Here is a 20,631-nt window from a genome sequence, read left to right as displayed (position 1 = left end):
ATCTCGTGGCATGCAGGGCTTGCCACCACCCTCCTACGCATTGTAACCCGGCCACCTGAATTAAGGGCTTCAAAAGTCGCATGATGACTTAGGCCTAAGGTGGTGCCTTGGGTATTAGCCTAGCTGATTATTATTATTATTATTATTATTAAATAGGCCACACCCACGTGCAAGCTACGAATTGTTTGTTAATTTCGATATTAATTATAAGGATTATACAGGGTGTTTCAAAAGGTTATGCAAATATTTTATGGAGTTGTAGGGGGTGAGTTGAGAAGTACGCCTGTTTTCCCCCCATTTTCCTACGATGAGTGAAAAGAGCGCCAGAGAGCTTCAAAATGTGGCCTACTAGCCCCCGGATGTAGGCTGCAACGAGCGCAAAACTAAGCAGCAGGGAAACGCGAACATTAGGGTTTGAGTTCGAGTGATAGGTAAAAAACGACTTTGTAAACAAATCGAGGTAACCAGCGTAAAAAAGTAAACTTAAACAGTATTTAAAGTCCCTGCTGCTTAATTTGGCGCTTGCTGCAGCCTACTTCCAGGGGCTAGTAGGCCACACGTTGAAGCTCTCTGGCGCTCTTTTAACTCATCGTAGGAAAATGGGGGGAAAACAGGCATACTTCTCAACTCACCCCCTACAACTCCTTAAAATATTTACCTAACCTTTTGAAACACCCTGTGTAATAGAATAGGAATTGTTATTAATTGTAAGATAGTTTCAGAATATTTGTCGAAATAATTTGTCTTTCGAATATCAAATTCGCATTTGAGTAAAAAGAGAAATATCGAAAATGTAAATTTGATAAAATATTACGAAATGAAGGAATTAATGTCCTACAAGATCGCGATAGAGGTCTTGATATCCGAGAGATTTTCAGGGTCACGTTACGGAGACTAGGTATATACCCTATTCCTGGCACACCACGACATTGAAAAAGAAAACAAGTCTATCAAGATAAAAATGGTTGGGTTTTCCTTGTCAACATTCTGCACAAGAGCCGAAAGATTTGAATCCGCGTTCTTTCTGTTCAGTACTAGTTGGCGAGTACGGCGACGGTGTCCGTCCTTGTGGGAAATGACAATTTCAATGTATCTTTTCGCGGTTTCGTTGTTGCTCCTGGGCGGACTTCCGCGTCCATGTCCGCTGGTGGAAGGAGCCAACCAGGACCGATATTTCATCGAAACCGAGGGCGATCTGGACGCGTTGTACCGGAAATGGCACAACCTGGAAGACGGGGCGCTGAACCTTCTGCAAAGCGTGATCAAGGGGGCCTTGCCCATGGTCGTGCGCGCTTCCGGCAATTTGGACATCAGTGACGATTGTAGCGGGGCCATTCTCCGGACCATGAGCGCGCTTTCGAAAGGACGCTTATGGGCCATAAAAAGTGAGTTGAACACTTTTTAAATACAGTATCTAGTGTTGTTAATTTTCCGGAAAAATGAAATGCGGAAAAATTTCCAGAACTTTTTCCGAAAATCGGAAAAATAAAAAATTGAAAATTTTATTTTAACTTTTTATCGATATAAAATGTCTAATATCAGTAAACATACTAAAAAACATTACTTAGCCTATGTTACATTGTTAATCAGTTTCAACTAGTCTATAGTTTTAGTTTTACTTTCAGATTCGAAAAAATTAGGCGAAAAAGCAGCTTTATTTAAATTTGCAAACAATATATTAGGCTAATCATAGAATTAAAACTTTTTTTATTTTTTTCGGAAAAATACGGAAAATTTTCCGGGAAAAAGGTCTCGGTCATTTTCCGACTTACAACACTAACAGTATTATTTTCGGTTACGTTAAATAAGAGTTCTTAAATAATATTATTATTATAATTATTTAACCTCGACCAGACGTTACAAATAAATCTCTTACAAGACAAATATACTATCTACCCTGCTAATGTTATTTTCTCGAAACCTGTAACTACGCAGGTTCACAATAATTTATCAAAATTGTATTCGAAAGAAAATCATAGTGCGAAGTAGACCCGACGGGGAAATAACTCACTGAAAATATGTACACCAGATTACATATTTCAAGAGATTACTTAAAAAATTACAGATTACCAAAAATTACGTGGGATTACTTATTTCGAGTAATCCAAATAATATTATTAGATATTATTATGAGATTACTGAAGATTACTAGAGATTACGCGAGACTACTGATATTACACGAGATTCATTTAGATGTCTATATTACGTTTCTTTGTCGTCTCGTACTTATTTTACCTCCAATATTTAAATTTCCTTCAAAATATTGGGAATATGTGCCACATTTGATTGTTCAAGGCAGAATTGGTTCCACCAAAAGGCAGCGAAATTACGGATATTACTTGAGATTATTTTTAATTACGGATATTACTTGAGATTATTTGGAATTACGGATATTACTTGAGATTATTTTGTAATAACGGATATTACTTGAGATTATTTTGTAATTACGGATATTACTTGAGATTATTTTGTAATTACGGATATTACTTGAGATTATTTTTAATTACGGATATTACTTGAGATTATTTGGAATTACGGATATTACTTGAGATTATTTTGTAATAACGGATATTACTTGAGATTACGGATATTACTTGAGATTATTTTGTAATTACGGATATTACTTGAGATTATTTTGTAATTACGGATATTACTTGAGATTATTTTGTAATTACGGATATTACTTGAGATTATTTTGTAATTACGGATATTACTTGAGATTATTTTGTAATTACGGATATTACTTGAGATTATTTTGTAATTACGGATATTACTTGAGATTACACAAATTACCTGGGATTACTATTTTATCTTGGGATTACCCGAGGGATTAACTAACGAGTGTACACCAGATTACTCAATTTAATTCCCCCTCGAGTAGATCATCTACTAACGTTCTTAAACTAGTGTAAATATGAATAACAGATTTAGTTAATAACGCCATACCCTAATGTAAGATTCAGTTAGGACAGACCACCTCAGTGAAACCCCCTCCACAAATATCGCCCCCCCCCCCCCCAACCGGTGACTGATGCGTTTTTGGGAAATTGAGACGTGACCTTCACTCTTAACCTCTTCAGTGGAAGAGTCGAGCCCATTCTTTAATCCTAATTTTCTGCCTAGAAAATCTGAAGGGAAAAAAATCGTCGCTTTGCGTGCGGCCAGGAGAAATGTACGCTTAAGGGGGAAGACTACAGTGGTCATTGTTTACTTTCGCGCTATTTCAAGCTGAACTCTTCTAATCTTGTATTTTAACTTATAAAATTAATATTTAAGTGTAGAACAGCCTCTTGTTTAGTGCTTAAAATAATTTTGACAATTTTAAATTTAAAAATAATTAAGTTATTACGTTTTAATTCAGACCCCCGGAGCTAAACAAGTTGGGCAAGCGCCCAAACTACTCTTTAGTTAGGACCTTATATGTCGTTAACTATTAATATTAGAATTATCAAAATTATTTTAAGCACTAGAGGAAGGTTCAACCTAATAAGAAAAATATAATTCAATGATGTAATTGTTAAAACAGAAACGTTCAGCTTGAACGAAAAAGAGGCTTTCACTGTATTATTCCCCCTTAACTATTCGAGGTGTTCAAAAATGAACGCGGTTTGCAAGTATATTTTTAAAAGTGTCGTTTGATTAAATTCCCCATCTGATAGAGATCAGTGAAGTTTATTTGTTAAAAGTTTAGTATAAGCGCATTCCACGCATTGACTACTACCATAAGTGTATAATATCTCACGTAGTTGTTTGTTAAATAAACATAAACTACGTTCACACTTACCCCTAAATTCGCTTCGTTTAGATAACTGGTTTTTAAAAGCAGCGTGAGAAATCGCTTCGTGTGGGTTCGGGAAGGAATCGCTTTCAAAACGACAAGGCGGGGAAGTCAAATTGCTCGTATTTTCAAAAATAATGGGGATAAAATTCTAAATAATGTCAAATAATATTACTATATGTATAGTAAACGTGATTAACTAATTGTTTTGGGATACATTTTAGTATTTTCAAAATTCTAGTCATAATTTGAAATGGCGTTAAGCCTTGGCTATAAGCGAACCGGGATGAAGCGATTTCGCACGTGTGAACCAAGAATTATCGTCGGCGGTCAAAACTGGCATTCAAACCGACCTAAACTGGGTTTTAGGCTGTAGTGTGAACGTGGCTATAGTGACATCAAAAAAACTGTCAGCCACATCGAGACGAAAATCTGCCGCGATAAGCATTCCAAGTAGAGGTATGGATTCCTGTTAACAATAACAACACAGTAATCCAACCTGTATACCTATAGGATAAATATATCCACAGTTTTTCAAAATGGCCTCATATTTAAACCAAAATCAATCTGGCATGGTTTACCGATTCTGACATAGCAATACGCAAAACGAAATTGCGTCAGTGATTTCTTTACCAAAGTTTTGATTAATAATAATAATAATAATAATAATCAGCTAGGCTAATACCCAAGGCACCACCTTAGGCCTAAGTCATCAAGCGACTTTACTAATAGCATAAGTGTAATATTGTTGTGTGACACTTCCTATTCTTCACTTTCAAAATTTTAACTGAGAGCTATTTCACAAGACAGACTGCATTACTGGCTTCGTCGCCGTTTTACGTCCGCTCGCTAACGCGTCACACGTAGCTTTTGACAACGCCTCGCTAGGGGGAGATTTTCTTCTTGTGATGACGTCACTCCGTTACTAACTCTAACACCAATTTTGTTCAAACTCGGGGGTTAAGTAGGCCTTAATGAATCATGAAAATTACCAAAGGAAAAGTTTCAACGGGCATTAGTTTTGCCATAGCAACCGAAAATGTTTTTGACAACACAAAATGGAAAATTCCTTACCGAAAATAACATGCGATTTTGAAAATTTTCCAGAAAATTAAAAAAATTTAAAATGCAAAAAACTAGAAAAAATTAATCAAAATTCACGAAAAAAATAAAATTTAATCAATTTTTTCAATTTGATGAAAATGGGTAAAAATGCAAATGATTTGATAGAAAATTAATAAAAATGGATTTTATTGATAAAAAAATCTTAAATGTGATAAAAATCAATTGTCTTTATCATATTGATAGAATGAGATAAATTTTACCAAATTTTGAAAAAGTGATTAAATTTGATAAATTTTAATAAAATTAATAAAAATATTGATTAACTTTGATAAAATTTAATAAAATTAATAAAAATATGGATTAACTTTGACAAAATTTAATAAAATTAATAAAAATATGGATTAACTTTGACAAAATTTAATAAAATTAATACAAATTTTGATAACTTTTATAAAATTTAATAAAATTAATAAAAATTTATATATTTAATATAGTATGGTATAAATATTGATAAATCGATATTTTAGAACACTTTTTGATCAATTTTTGTCATATTGATCAAAATGGGTAAAAATGGATAAAAATAGATATAATAATAAATAGAATTCCATTGCAAAGATTTTGTGCAAATAACATTAGATAGTTGAGTCAAATGGTATTATACTCCACGGCAGCGGAGTATATTTAGAGCTCACTTTTCCCTCCGCCTTAAAAACCCGCTGAATTGTATAGGATGCTTTTTAAGGCAGCCCAAAACGGGGGAATTCGCGTAACGTCAACTTAACGTGTACACGATCGGGACGGATCCGCGAATCGAAACTTTAAAGTCGCCCGTTATTTTTTGCGCATGATTATAAAATCAACCACTCGCCCGATTTCAATTTGGAGACCAGATTTGGATTCCTTGGATTTCGTAGCAGTGCCTTTGATATGCACATTTTCCTATTTAAATAGTTAACACCGTCAAACAATTTAAAACATCGAAACACTGTTAAAAATTTAAAGTCGGCCGTTATTTTTTGCTGGTGATTATAAAATCAAGCACTCGCCCGATTTTAATTCTGACCAGATATGGATTCCTTGCATTTCGGAGCTCTAGATTCGATATCCACATTTTACTATTTAATTAGTTAACACCGTCAAAAAATGAAGTATTTAAAACATAGAAAATTACGAAGAAAGCGGGAGCCGCGTTCTCCGTATTTTACTTTTTAAACAATTGTCTCATCGGAGAGGCTGGTTAAAATTTATTATTATTAGTTTATTTTTTGTTGCAGATTACTGCAATAAATAACTAATAAACTAATAATAATAAATTTTAAAATTTTAATGTTAAATGAGTAGTGAAGAAAATAAATATAAATATGGATACCTTTGTGGGCAAAATTTGACCAAAGATTTTGTGTTAAAAATTGGAGGAGCAGTGGAATGTGATTTGAAAGGCGGAATGACGTCATTCTGTTGTTCACAGGAATATTTTTTGATACTATTTCAACTAATTTGACAAATTAATCAACAATAAAAATTAATATATGTCCCTTTAAGGCCGCACCTCTAACGAGCTCTAAACTGTTTTTTCAGTTCGAAGAACTGTTTTTGTTATACATTTATTCCCTTTGTTCTATAAATTTATTAATATAAAAGTCGCTTGATGACTTAGGCCTATGGTGGTGCCTTGGGTATTATTTTTATTATTATTATTATTATTATTATTAAAATATTTCTTTGCCGAAATATTTTAGCTGGTGGTGAAATGTCGTACAAATGTTGACGAATTGAGGTGGCTTTAGAAAACTTGCTTTTTAAAGCAATAAACAGTAAATAAAAATAAATAATTAATAAAATAAGACGTATTTACAGTCCCGATCAAAGGTTTCTGGCCGTTTTCTCTTGGCAGTCATTTTTTCTTATCGAATCTGGAATTAAAATTGTCTATAACAAATACTCGCTTCGTTTCCGAAGGTAGTTATTTTGAAATCTGGGACCGAAATTCGTTTTCACTAGGGCTGTGTGATTAGTGGTTTTAGACAATCGAATTGGTTATCGAGTATCAGTTTTTTTTCACTAAGTAGTCGAATCGAGTAATATTGAAGCCAAGTCGAGTAACCGAGTACTTGATTACAGGAAACTTTCTCTTTTTCGAGTCGAGTAATATTGAAGTCAACTCGAGTAACCGAGTACTTGATTACAGGAAACTTTCTCTTTTTCGAGTCGAGTAATATTGAAGTCAACTCGAGTAACCGAGTACTTGATTACGGGGAAACTTTCTCTTTTTCGAGTCGAGTAATATTGAAGTCAACTCGAGTAACCGAGTACTTGATTACGGGGAAACTTTCTCTTTTTCGAGTCGAGTAATATTGAAGTCAACTCGAGTAACCGAGTACTTGATTACGGGGAAACTATCTCTTATTCGAGTCAAGTAACTAAAAAAACCCTAGTAATATTTTTAACGAGTCGGGTTATCGAGTATTTGATTAGGAGCTGGTTTTATTCGAGAAATTATTAAATTAAATTTAGGAGTTTAAAGTAACTTTCAATGCTGAAAAATATTCCTATAATTTAAATGAACCACAGTTTCCACAACTTTATAGGTACCCTTTATTGCCCCCCAAAAAGTGGTAAAAACCCCTCTTTGAACTTTGAAGCAACGAGGATAGAAAAAACAAATACTCGACGAGTTAGTGAGCAGTTTATTCGAGTAATCGGGTACCCGACTATGCAATTTTTTGGTACTCTGTAATCAACAAGTATTCGAGATCGTGTTCGATTACTCGACCTCAAAGAAGGCCGAGTACTCGATGATGTTCTCACCATCAACGTAGCCTGGTAGTTTTTCTTCCATCACGCGCTTTATCTTTTTCAATTTGTAGTGGTAGACGCGACTGGGAAGCCCAATGGAGGGCAGTTTTCCGGCACTTTCTCCTTCTACGGGTCATACGAACAGTGCATGAACGTGTCGGTCAGAAACTCCTGGAAACCGGACGTGGAGGACTTCCGAGGAAAGTACTGCCTGCTTAGATTGAGGCCTCCGATGCCGGACAAAACCAACAGCCAGTTCATCTCGGGGGAAGTCCTGCCGGCCATGATGAACCTCACCGTCAAATCAGAGGTACGTTGAGCCTTAGTCCATGTTCAGAGACAGTCTTCCCACTTTGAAAACAATCTGTCAACAACTTATCAAGAGTGTCGCGTTAGAAGAAAAAAAAACGGGTGGAAGAAACTAATTTTTCCACCCATTGTTTTGATGTTAAAAATCGTGTGGAAAATGGTATTTCCATGGTTTTTTCCATTGAGTTGGGAATATTAATCTAGAGGTCCAATCAAAACGTCGGATTTTAGTATTTCGCGAAACAAGTTTTTAAAAGTAAGAATACTGCCGTCTGCTCCCAAATGACGAGAAACCTTTATCATTTTACCCGTGGCGCCGTCTATCGCTCAATGGTTCGTTCAAAGTGCCGATTGGAAGAACCTTGCGTTCAAATAAGACGCATTTTCCGGCAAAAATATTTTTTTTAGAAAATAATGGATGACGCCACGGGTCATATGATAACATTTTCTCGTCATTTTAGAGGAGACGGCACTTTCGTAATTTTCAAAAACTTTTTTCGCGGGGAGCAGATTTGATTGGATCTCTATATAGTGGCAAAATTCAATAAAAACTTAAGAATAAAAGCGGTATATTCTTCTATTCTATTCACTCTTCTTCTGGCCTTTTTTCATATCTCCTATTGGCAATGACCAAATTAGTCACTTAATAGATATATCAATGATTAATTTAGCCTGAAAAGAATTTTTTTCACTTTTTTCCCGGTTTTTACCAGTTTTCCGCACATGTCCCGGCAAAACCCTGGTTGGTTTACTTTAAATTTTAAAGGTGTACACCTAAATTCTACCATGGTGGCCTAAACATAATAAATGAATAAAACCTTTGGGGGTCAAACGAAGGGTTAAATGTGGGGCTAATCATTTTCTAAGAATCTGTACACCCATTACAGCAAAAGTGACATAAGACCCAAAACTGTGTCAACTCTACCTTTGCGCCCGTTAAAATATTTACTGAGATCCAGGGGTGTAGGAACCAGGGGGGCAGAGGGGACAACTAATGTTATTGCCCCCTCCAACCTTTTGGTCAGTTGAAATCTTCGCAAGGCTCGAATTCTCATTTTAAAAGCATGTAAAGATTATAGAACCTCAACTGTGTTCAAATGTACATTCGGAGAAGCTACACTCCATTAAAAATTCAAAAGCATTCTCCAGACCCCTTTTCGTTTCTCTTTGCCCCCTCCAACTTCTAGAACGTTCCCACGCCCCTGCTGAGAGCTAGTCTCGCAATAGACTACATAACCTACTAGTTGGAAAAGTACTAGCAACGTTATATTTAGTCTATGGTCTCGCGCGATTTTCTCTCTTCGATTTACTCGCCCGTAGACATACCAAGTTCTAAAATGTCTCACTCGGCGGCGCTGGAGTGGAGAAAATTTAAAATTTTGATGACGTATTTTCAACCCCCTCTCCCCCTCCTTCTTTTTACTTCGTGACAAGCTCCCATTAAACATTATACCGTACTGACACACTTTTGGGTCTTATGTCGCTTATGTTACTGGTATATTAAATTTGGTACAGCCTTATGTTATGGTAAATGTGTAATTACTTACGTAATCACTTTACAGTCAAAGCTGCAAGCTTATACACAGATGACATGAAGTGATTTGCCCCTCGGGATTAAATTCTACTGAAATTTATTACAGAGAACGTGGCTATATCGTGTGGATGAACCACTAAATGTTGGTAGCTTTAGTAAACAATAGTGTTATTAATTTTCCGGAAAAATAAAATGCGGAAAAATTTCCAGAAAAGTTTCCGGAAAAATTAAAAATTGAAACATATTACTTTTTAAGGGTTTTTAATGTTTTTAAATTTTTATCGATATAAAATGTCCAATAACAGTAAACATATTACAAAACATTAATAGTGTTACATTGTTAATCAGTTTAAATCTAGTATAGAGGTTTAGTTTTACTTTCAGATTCGAAAAAATTAGGCGAAAATGTCGCTTTATTTAAATTTGCAAACAATATATTAGACTAATCTTGGAATGAAAACTTTTTTTATTTTTTTCGGAAAAATACGGAAAATTATCCCGGAAAGAGGTCTCGGTCATTTTGCGGAAAATTTTACAACTTACAACACTAGTAAACAACAAGATGTCACGGACATTTAAGTACACACAATCCTCCCGATGTATTAACTATATTTTAAATATTAAATTTAAATTTGAACAAAACATGAACACTTTAATTTTAATTGAAATTTAGACAAACCTAATTTTTCGAGTAACCTGGTTTTGGAAATAAAGTAGCGGCACGTGAACAAGAAAATTTATATAAATTTTTAGACAAAGTGACAAACCCAGGACAAATCGAATTTTTCGAGTTGTGGCCCTTTGTGGGGTCCCACGAATTGGCCAGAAACCTCACTTAAAATTAAAATTTCTTAATGCAACCGAAAACGTAGTTCAGAAATGATCAGTACTAACTAAAAATATAATTTTCAACCAAGTCGCTCTTAATTTAAAAAAAGTATTTACATTTTAAAGGCCGAGAACAGAGATTCCATTTTCTCGTGCGCGAATTTCGACCCCCGCAAAATTGAGTGACAGCGTCGACCGCTTGACCGACGGCTCTGACTGTTTTTAAATAGAATATTTACAATGAGCATCAAAGAAAGAGGTAAGCTACAATACATGGAATTGTCCAGGTGGTCACTCAAGCTGTCTGAGCTGTCACTTAAGTTGTCAGAGATGTCAATCAGTTGTCACTCGTCAAAAAATTAAGTACAGGATAAGAGGGGTGGAAATTCGCTCTGGTCTCGGTCTTTAACCACTAAAATGGGAAAATGATTAACTTCTTGGGCTCCGATTTCAAACATTTATAAAGGGCTATCGTGGGCATGATATATGCTTTCGATTGGCATATCACTGACCCTTCTAGACCTAATTGTTGAAGAGTTATGTGGAATACGGCATCGCTGGCATCGGCTACATTAGTGGGTTTCTATTCGCTTGTTCCGGGATTTCGGAGTAGGGTAAGAAGAGTAACGCTATGACGTCATTTTACTCCGATTTTGCGCTGGCGAATAGTTTGAGTCGGAGTAAAAACGTCTTTCCAAAATGGCTGCCTGTGGCCTTTTTAGCAGATAAATTCTGGCTAGCAGACGACAAAATCCGATTTTCTCCTTTACACCTCACTAACCCTAAAACTCCGGAACAAGCGATTAGTTTCTTTCTGGGGCGGAGTAATTCTCATCCCCGGAACAGGCGAATAAAACGTTTTAGGGTAAAAAGAGTACACTGTTAGTCCGAGAACAGGCGAAAAGAAACCACCAACTGAACATGAGTCCAGGACACACAAATCCCTTAGGGATTGTGCTTAAAAAAGGTCCCCGGAATAAAATTAGTTGACCTCCCTAACTGGAAACGACTTGGGCCACCACTGCTTACCAACTGTCTCTGCACCTAGGAGCAACAAACACAGCACTGCCCACACAAGGAGAACGCAACCCGTCAAAAGTCGTGCATTTTCTCGCGTATATTTTTCATTGGTTAGATGCTTTAGCGCCTGCTGCCGTCGGAAATTGTCTTCCCCCTTTCCGTAAAACGTTCAGCGTAAAGGTTCGTCCAATGAAATTTGTACGCAACACTGCGTTAGCGTGTTTAAAGGCTAGCTGCGTTCTCCTTGTGTTTGTTGCTCCTAGCTCTGCACGGGGCTCCGAGTTCACTTAAATCTACAACAATTTTAGACCTAAATAATGTATTTTTTGGTGGTAGCTATTTGAAGAAATAAAGCGAACAGCGTCGACGTACTACTCTATTTCTTTCCAAATCGGACTTTGCGTTCCGTCGATCTGCACGGACCAAGATATCAGCGAAGTCACCCGTTCGCGTAAGTACTTTGCTTACATCCTTATTAGACTGATGCGCAAACAGACGGTAACATAAATTCCACCGGTCTTCGGAAGGTTTTTTGAATTTGGGGTAGGACAAAAGCGGAATGTCTATGATGATTCACTCAAATAATACCTTGTTCAAAGTTCGAGATAAATTTCTAATTAAAGAGTTAGTTGCCAATTATTCGTTACCGCCTCAATTTGGTTATTAAACGAAGCGCTTACGTTTAAAGTACCCAAATATAAAGTTTCGTTGTTTTCCGTTTCGTAGTTAATTAGAATTAATTAGTAGAACGCCAATCAATTTGAATTTTAGCGTGGTGATTGACGTCATTCACTACACGCAGGAATTTATACCTCTACTTGGAATGCTAATCGCGGCAGATTTTCGTCTCGATGTGGCTGACGGTTTTTTTGACGTCACTATAGCCACGTTCACACTAGAGCCTATAACCCAGTTGAGGTCGGTTTGTATGCCAGTTTTGACCGCCGACGATAATTCTTGGTTCACACACGTGTGCGAAATCTATTCAGCCCGGTTCACTTATAGCCAAGGCTTAACGCCATTTCAAATTATGACTAGAATTTTGAAAATACTAAAATGTATCCCAAAACAATTAGTAAATCATGTTTACTATACTTACAGTAATATTATTGGACATTATTTAGAATTTTATTCCCATTATTTTTGAAAATACGAGCAATGTTACTTCCCCGCCTGGTCGTTTTGAAAGCGATTCTAAGCGAACCGACTTGGACGAGTTGCTTCCCGAACCAACACGGAGCGATTTCTCACGCTGGTTACGAAAACTAGTTATCTAAAACGAAGCGATTTAAGAGGTAAGTGTGAACGCGGCTTAAGTTAACTTAACAAACAACCACGTGAGAGGGGAGCGTGTGAAGAGGGGATTTTTTCTGTCGTAGGCGGGGCCAAAGCCGTCAGAGTGATCTTACCATACGTGATACGCCAGGATAAGCATTCCAAGTAGAGGTATGGATTCCTGCTACAAGTTATTTCTCATTAGCCGTTATCCCCAACATAGAGTTTAGGCTTGTATACAAGATGTAGAGGCTACTGATTCCGTGGCCGAATCCAAAAAATCTCCTATAGAACCATGAGATTCTACTACTGCATTTTGTACGTGGGTGCTTGCATGGTTTAAAAAATTCGCGCTCACGCTTATCCTTTAGAGCGCGCGCTAAATTGGCATCGCGATATTATACAGGGTGTTAACTAGAAAATGGACCAGGGCGAATATCTCAAAATGTGTTTTAGCTACGATTTGGAAATTTTAGGGTGTTATAGAGCGCTCAGGGGGTCAACCAACTATGAAAATGCCAATGACCTTGAACCATGTCTTCAAGGTCGTTTGAAATTTAACTTAAAAATCAGATCGAGTCAAAGCTAGTTAGCCATACAATGTGACGGGGAACACTTTTCTAATTGGAACCAACTTCGTAACTCTTAGGGTTCTCAAGTTAATTTTCAAACGACCTTGAAGACATGGTTCAAGGTCATTGAAATTTTCATAGTTGGTTGACCCCCTGAGCGCTCTATAACAACCTAAAATTTCAAAATCGTAGCTAAAACACATTTTGGGATATTCGCCCTGGTCCATTTTTTAGTTAACACCCTGTATAACAAGGATATTGCAAGAATCATCTTGGTAGGATAATGCAGTGGGAAAAATTCAGACATGACTTATCGGGGCGCTGCACGTAAATTTAATTTTAATATTAAATAAACTTAACGATGGAATTTCATCAAGTGAGTTAAATTTTCGGAAAACCATGATAAAATGAACGAGAAAATTATAAAGTACATATAGTTAAGTTTCTATTCCCACATCCCGCCCGAGCAGTGACGGTTCCAAATTCCATCCCGTTAATTTTGCCGTCTATTGTTTAAAGAGAAACGAACATTTAAAACATGGGCGCCAGCATGGGGGGGGGGCAAACGGAGCAAATGCCCCTTTTATGAGCTATAAATGCACTAATAAAGGTATGAAGTTCCTTCCCCCTTTTGATTAAGTATGAAGATTACCCCCCTTTGAAAATTTTCTGCGCGCGCCCCTGAATATAAAACGAAGCCATTATAGGTTCGATTTTAGTGATGTTATTTATACTAGATGGCGCTAATATAACCTTTTTTGGTGGTAAAGGAAATAATTATTGACCAATCGATTACTCAAATTATTTCTAACGGTATTTTGAGTGATGTTTTAAATAAATGTTCTACCAAGGTTGTTGAGAATGGTTAGATCTCTTCTATTTTTCACATGTCAAAAATTGTTTTCGTCACGGATGGCGCTGGTCGCACTCTGTTAAGCTACGACGTCACCACACAGATTCACGCCGTCACGTGAGTCCCGAGTCCGAAAATTAGCTTTAAAAATCCTTGAGAAAAGCGCTGGTTTATCTCTTATTTAAAATAAGTTAATTAATTTAATTTACAAAGAAAGTTTCGTTTGCAATGTCTGGGAAAAAATATAAATACATTTTTAATATTTTCTAAGTTTTAGCAAGGTTTGTGGAGAACAACCAATTTTATCACGATTTAATCAATTTTATCACGATTAAATCAATTTTATCACGATTAAATCAATTTTATCACGATTAAATCATTTTAATCACAATTAAATCATTTTAATCACAATTAAATCATTTTAATCACAATTAAATCATTTTAATCACAATTAAATCATTTTAATCACAATTAAATCATTTTAATCACAATTAAATCATTTTAATCACAATTAAATCATTTTAATCACAATTAAATCATTTTAATCACAATTAAATCATTTTAATCACAATTAAATCATTTTAATCACAATTAAATCATTTTAATCACAATTAAATCATTTTAATCACAATTAAATCATTTTAATCACAATTAAATCATTTTAATCACAATTAAATCATTTTAATCCCGATTTAATCAATATAATTACGATTCAATCAATATTATCATGATTTAATCAATATTATCATGATTTAATCAATATTATTACGATTTAATCAATATTATCACGATTTAATCAATATAATCACGATTTAAGCAATTTTATCATGATATATAAATTTTATCACGATTTAATCAAATTTATCAAGATTTTATCAATATAATCACTATTTAATAAATATTTTCACGATTTAATAAATTTTATCACGATTTAATCTTTTCAATCTCGATTTTGTATTTTAATTAATTAGTAGTCTAATTTTTAATATCTATGAACTTAATAAAATACCATGTAAAATACTAAGACAAGTAGTGTTTTTCTAAGGGTTTAATAATAATTTTTCAGGTAAATATCGAGTAAATATACAATTTTTATCACAGCTTAATGACAAAATTTGTACCGAAAAAATAATATCAATGAACTAATAAAATATTATATCGAGTAAATAAAAAATCATTTTAGTTACGATTTAATCACTTTAATCTTGTTATAATCATTTTAATCATTTTAATCGAGATTTAATCACTTTAATCTTGTTATAATCATTCTAATCATTTTAATCATTTTAATCGAGATTTAATCACTTTAATCTTGTTATAATCATTCTAATCATTTTAATCATTTTAATCGAGATTTAATCACTTTAATCTTGTTATAATCATTCTAATCATTTTAATCATTTTAATCGAGATTTAATCACTTTAATCTTGTTATAATCATTCTAATCATTTTAATCATTTTAATCGATATTTAATCACTTTAATCTTGTTATAATCATTTTAATCATTTTAATCGATATTTAATCATTTCAATCATGATTTAATCCGATTTAATCATATTTTCTATCATGATTTAAAGCGATTTAATCATTTGAGGGTGACCTAATAATCATGCTAGTTATCTGCCCCTCGCATTTTTCATTGTTTAGAAGACGCTTTAGCGCCGGCTGCCGTCGGAAGGGGAAAATTCGGAAATTGTATTCCCCCCGCCCGTAAAACGTTCAGCGTAGAGGCTCGTCCAATGAAATTTGTACACAACCCTTCGTTAGCGTGTTTAAAGGCTAGCTGCGTTATCCTTGTGTTTGTTGCTCCCGGTTGCTCCTAGTTGGCAACATGGCGTCACGACTAAACTTTGGCTATAGCCGCCATGCTATAATTATTTTTTTGTCAATTGGAAAAAGCATGGATGACGTATTATCTACGTCATGCTGCCAAGTCCTAAAAACTATGAATATCTATGTACAGTATTACTTATTAAAATTAGTTTTAATAAATAAAAATGAAATTTGCCCACGATAAAACTTTACAAAATTTAATTTTTTTAAAAAACCATAAAATAAGCTCATATAATTATTAAAATAGGGATTTATCTTAAATATTGAAGCTTACCATAAAACCACTGAAAAAATGTTTCTGCAAATTAAATTTCAAGCTTCCCCATAAGTTAGGCTGAAGCCTACTATTTTGTTGTATGGAGGAAAAGCCCTAAGTGCAACGGACTGCCAAGCGCGCCACTGTTTCTTTAGCGAAACTCTTCTAAGTTAAAAAAAGCTAAGATTTCGAACCATGACAACCTGACAAAAATCGGCATAAACGGTTTTTGGATAATTTAAAATTTCTACGTTTAAAAGCACTCTCGCCAACTGAATTTTCTCACATAGGTAGCTTTTAGTTCTTTTATGAAAAAGAGATGGCGATGGAGTCTATCGCGACGCGTGCTACGAGCTATTTAAATCTCACTTCAATCTTCATTGTGAAAGTCGAACCTTAGAGTAAAAGTATAGGTGGGAAGGAATGAACTATATGCCCCAAAGAGTTAGAAATCAGTCACTCCAGGGGGCTGAAAATCCTTTCTCCGCTACCTTTGGCTGTACAGCGTAGTACAAATTTCATTGGACGCGCCTTTACGCTGAATGTTTTACGCAAAGGGGGAAGACAATTTCCGAATTTTCCCCTTCCGACGGCAACAGGCGCTAAAGCGTCTAACCAATGAAAACTGTTCGCAAGAAAATAGACGACTTTTGACGGGTTGCGTTCTCCTTGTGTGGGCAGTGGTGTGTTTGTTGCTCCTAGCTCATACTGACACCGCAGTTTTGCCTTTCAGTTGCGAATCAACTTGGAGTGACGAGCGAGTTGCACTCTTGCCAATCAACTTTGGACAAAACAGAAATTCAGGGAGATCAAATTGCCGTTTTGTAAGCCATTCAAAGCAACGATTATTCGAGAATTTTTCATCGTGTTTTTTCATTTATAGGGTGGTTATTGGTCTCTTCGTTTTCATCGCAATCAGCGCGACTTTTATCGACGAGCTGGCAGGCAAATTCCCCAAATTCTTTAACTACGATGATGCCAGTAAGTAAATAAAAAAAAATCGCTTTAGTCCCATTCGACCGAAATCCCATTCGACCGAAGGCGGTTTTTGAGGTGTCCCATTCGACCGAATTCCGCCGAAACGTGCGGTTTTTATGTGTCCCATTCGACCGAACGCTGCTATATAAATTGGCTTTTGCTATGTTTTCAATTTAGTTACTGAAGTCGTTTGAATGGAGCGGATAGCTAATAAAGGAGGGTATTTATACATCAATAATAATTATTTATTCCGTCTTAATAAAAAGAAAGATACAAATTGCTATTTTTCTTGCCGAAACGCGATGTGTAAAGTAAAAACTGAAATAGTAAACTTAACCAACTCTAACCTAACCTAACCTAACCTAACCTAACCTAAACATGGATTTTCGATAGTACATACCTTATAAATAAAATACCAAATCACCCCGCCAATTGGGCTACATTTTAAAATTCTTTCGGTCGAATGGGATTCGGTCGAATGGGAATAAACGAAAAAATCGTCTCTAAGTATCAGAGGGTTTCTCCGCAGTTTCATTGTCTTGGTGCCTGAATTCATTCGTGGTACCTGTAAGTGGTATCCAATATGATAGACTAATTCTATTGGAATTTTTCCCTTTTTACGCACAATCCTTAAGTGTGTAATATTTTCCCTTACGAAGTTAGTTTAACTCTCGACAGGTTTTTCCTAAAATGGTAAATGAAACGTCAATTACCGTCAGTTTCAAACCCTCGGTAGCCCAATTCATTTTTTTGTATAAGAGCCCAAGAAGTTGGTTTTTTGTATAATTTTAGTGATCTTTGGTTATTTTCGACTTTAAATCTATAAACATTTTTTAAATTAAGACTGACTTGGTTGAAAATTATATTTGTAGTTAGGGTGTTTGTTATTATACCACTAAATAACAAGGTGATAAGGATCGTTGTTAAACTGGATCTGTTCCATTGCGCCGAATCCCATTCGACCGAACCCAATCCCATTCGACCGAAAAACCCGCACTTCTCCGGGTTTAGGATTCGGTTTTATCCGTTTCAGCATCTGTCAGAACAGCATGCAGTGTTACCTAACCTAACCTCACCTCACCTAACCTAACCTAAAGGAGTAGAAAGGAAAAACTATTTTTTTTTTTGCGGTCGCTCAATTGTGAATATTGCGTCGGTCGATTAGAAAAATACAAAACCCGCCTTCGGGCTAATTTCATCCAAAACATTGGCGGAATTCGGTCTAATGGGAATTCGACGCAATGGGAAGATACCATTAAACTAGGGTGTTGAGAAAGTTGTGCTTTTGGTAAAAATCTCCTTTAGGTTTTTATAGTGTGATTATCAAGTTAATGTACAGGGTGATTTAAATATAGTTCACAATAAGCGTTTTAATTATTTTGTGTAGTAAAATTACTTTTCGGCTGTAAAGAACTACATGTAGTGACCTTATTATGTTAAAAGACAGAGTGATTGAGTTATTGTACAGGGCGGTTGATATTGTGGGGAAATTTTCATTTAGATTGCTATTGCACGCTTAGTACAGGGTGATTCAAATATTGTTAATAATTAATGGACAGGGTGATTAATAGAGCATGATCATCCGTCTTTTTTTTGAGTGAAAATTAATCTTTGGATGTTAATGCTTAGTGGGTTACTTATTTGAAACGACAGGGTGATTAGGGTACCCTTACCAAAATCGAATCCTTTTAAGCTGCCACAGTCCCAAATACATCCTGGTTTCAGAGTTCATTCATTCTTATTTGGAGTAAAAATACTGAATATACTTTTATGACAGTACTGTTTTAAATGTTATTTAGGACTTGAGTAAAACGGAATGTTTCCTAAAAACCAGGCTTATTTAAGAATGAAATAGGTCTTATTTGAGACTCAAATTTTATTTTAAATAAGGATAATTTACACTGCACATTTTATGTTTTATCTAGGGTATTTAGACTTTTCTTTCAATCGAATTAAGTTAGTAGCTGCGCAGTGGGTAGGTTAGGCAGGCTATAGCTTATTTTTTCACTAGGGGCCCACAAATCGACTTTAGGGACCCCGAATCCAAAATGTGTAATGACACTTTATTATTATTATTTGGAATTCAACCAATTTCGGTGCTCCTTAGTTAATGTCTAAATTTGTTGGGGATTATATTCCCTTTAAAACATAAAAGGGGCCCTATAACTGATAAAAATTACTAACCTACCCCTACAAACGTCCACTGTTTAAAGTTTTTTTAAAACTTAATGTTTCAGAAATATATTATATCGAATTTACTTTTATAACAGATTTATTTTAAAACTTATTAAGGCTTTATTTAAACATAATTTTAACTGGAAAAATCAAACAAATATAAGAGTTCAGTTAGTGTTATTTGAGCCTCAAATTCAGTTATGACAACTTTGTATTGTCATAAACGCAAAATTTTACCATGCTTAATTTAAACTAGTAAATAGTAAGAAATATACTATAGAGAAAGATACTTCATGGTTTAAAGTAAACTTTTATTAAAAGAATATTGTCAATGCGATTTTTAAACTATTTTATACTTAAAATAATAATATTATACCCAGTATTTGTTTTCTTTTTTAGTGGTTAATAAGGCTGCAGTATTAAACCTAATTGAAGAGTATCCATGTTTTTAATTTTAAAGCTGCATTTAACCTTAAAAGTACGATTATTGCAGTCTTAAATGAACCGAATTTTCAATTTCATCTAAACGAAATTGTTGCTGTCAAAATAATTCATTTTTAGAAGTTAATTAAGTCTTATTTGTGTGTGACATTTAGTCCAAATACATTAATTTTATTAGGTTAACATAAGTCTTGATTAAGTTTTATTTAAACGTAACAAATAAATATGGGTTACGACATTTTTACCGACTTATTTATTTGTTAAATAAGACGTAATCCAAATCCATCCTTATTTCATTCTTAAACAAGACTCCTATTTTGGTATGGGTAATGTTTTTAATATACAGGGTGGTCGAAAAGCCGCTCATTTTCGAGAAAATTCCGCTTGGGTTCTTCAGTGGCGTAGCTAGCATGGGTGACACCCGGGGTGGATATCATGGTGTGCTACTTACTAGATTCTAGTTTGTGTAAGTTTTTATTTCTTTCGCGGTTGGGTGTCACCCCCAAATAACGCCCAAACGGGTGGCACCCGGGGTGGACCGCCCCCTAGCTACGCCACTGGGGTTCTTATAAACGTTTATTAAGTTGATGATTGAAAATTTGTTCAAATTTAAATTTAATATTCAAAGTTATTTAATACAGGTGATTGTATGAACTCAAATGTCCGTGGCATCTTGTTAAGGTTGCAATTGATTATTGAATAAGTTTTCAGTTGGAAACTTAAAAAGCGAAAAATTCCAATAGAATTTTGTTTGCACTTTCATATCGGGAATTTGTTTTAGTTGAGAAATAGTAAGCGGCTCAGAGATTATAGCTTTACTTATCATTACTTTACTCTAGATTACTTAATAATTTACCAAGCGAGTAGACTATGAGTTTGAAAACATGTTTGAAATTACTATTAGTTTAAGTCT

The 20,631-nt window shown here is 34.9% G+C and overlaps 1 protein-coding gene across 1 annotated transcript in view; it reads left to right on the top strand.

Annotated features, from left to right (window-relative positions):
• Positions 1-1,075: 1,075 nt before the first annotated feature.
• Positions 1,076-20,631, top strand: part of LOC149943932 (nose resistant to fluoxetine protein 6-like) — a 38,322-nt gene continuing 18,766 nt past the window's right edge. Inside the window, exons 1-4 of the mRNA XM_090176247.1 lie at positions 1,076-1,385; positions 7,714-7,952; positions 16,827-16,948; positions 17,008-17,105. Coding sequence (XP_090032373.1) covers positions 1,076-1,385; positions 7,714-7,952; positions 16,827-16,948; positions 17,008-17,105 — 769 coding nt within the window. The remainder of the gene's footprint in view (positions 1,386-7,713; positions 7,953-16,826; positions 16,949-17,007; positions 17,106-20,631) is intronic.

This window comes from Leiobunum rupestre, chromosome 5 (genome assembly GCF_980474605.1).
Source record: "Leiobunum rupestre chromosome 5, qqLeiRupe1.1.hap1, whole genome shotgun sequence".
NCBI lineage: Eukaryota > Metazoa > Arthropoda > Arachnida > Opiliones > Sclerosomatidae > Leiobunum > Leiobunum rupestre.
This window is presented reverse-complemented; position numbering and strand designations above follow the sequence as displayed.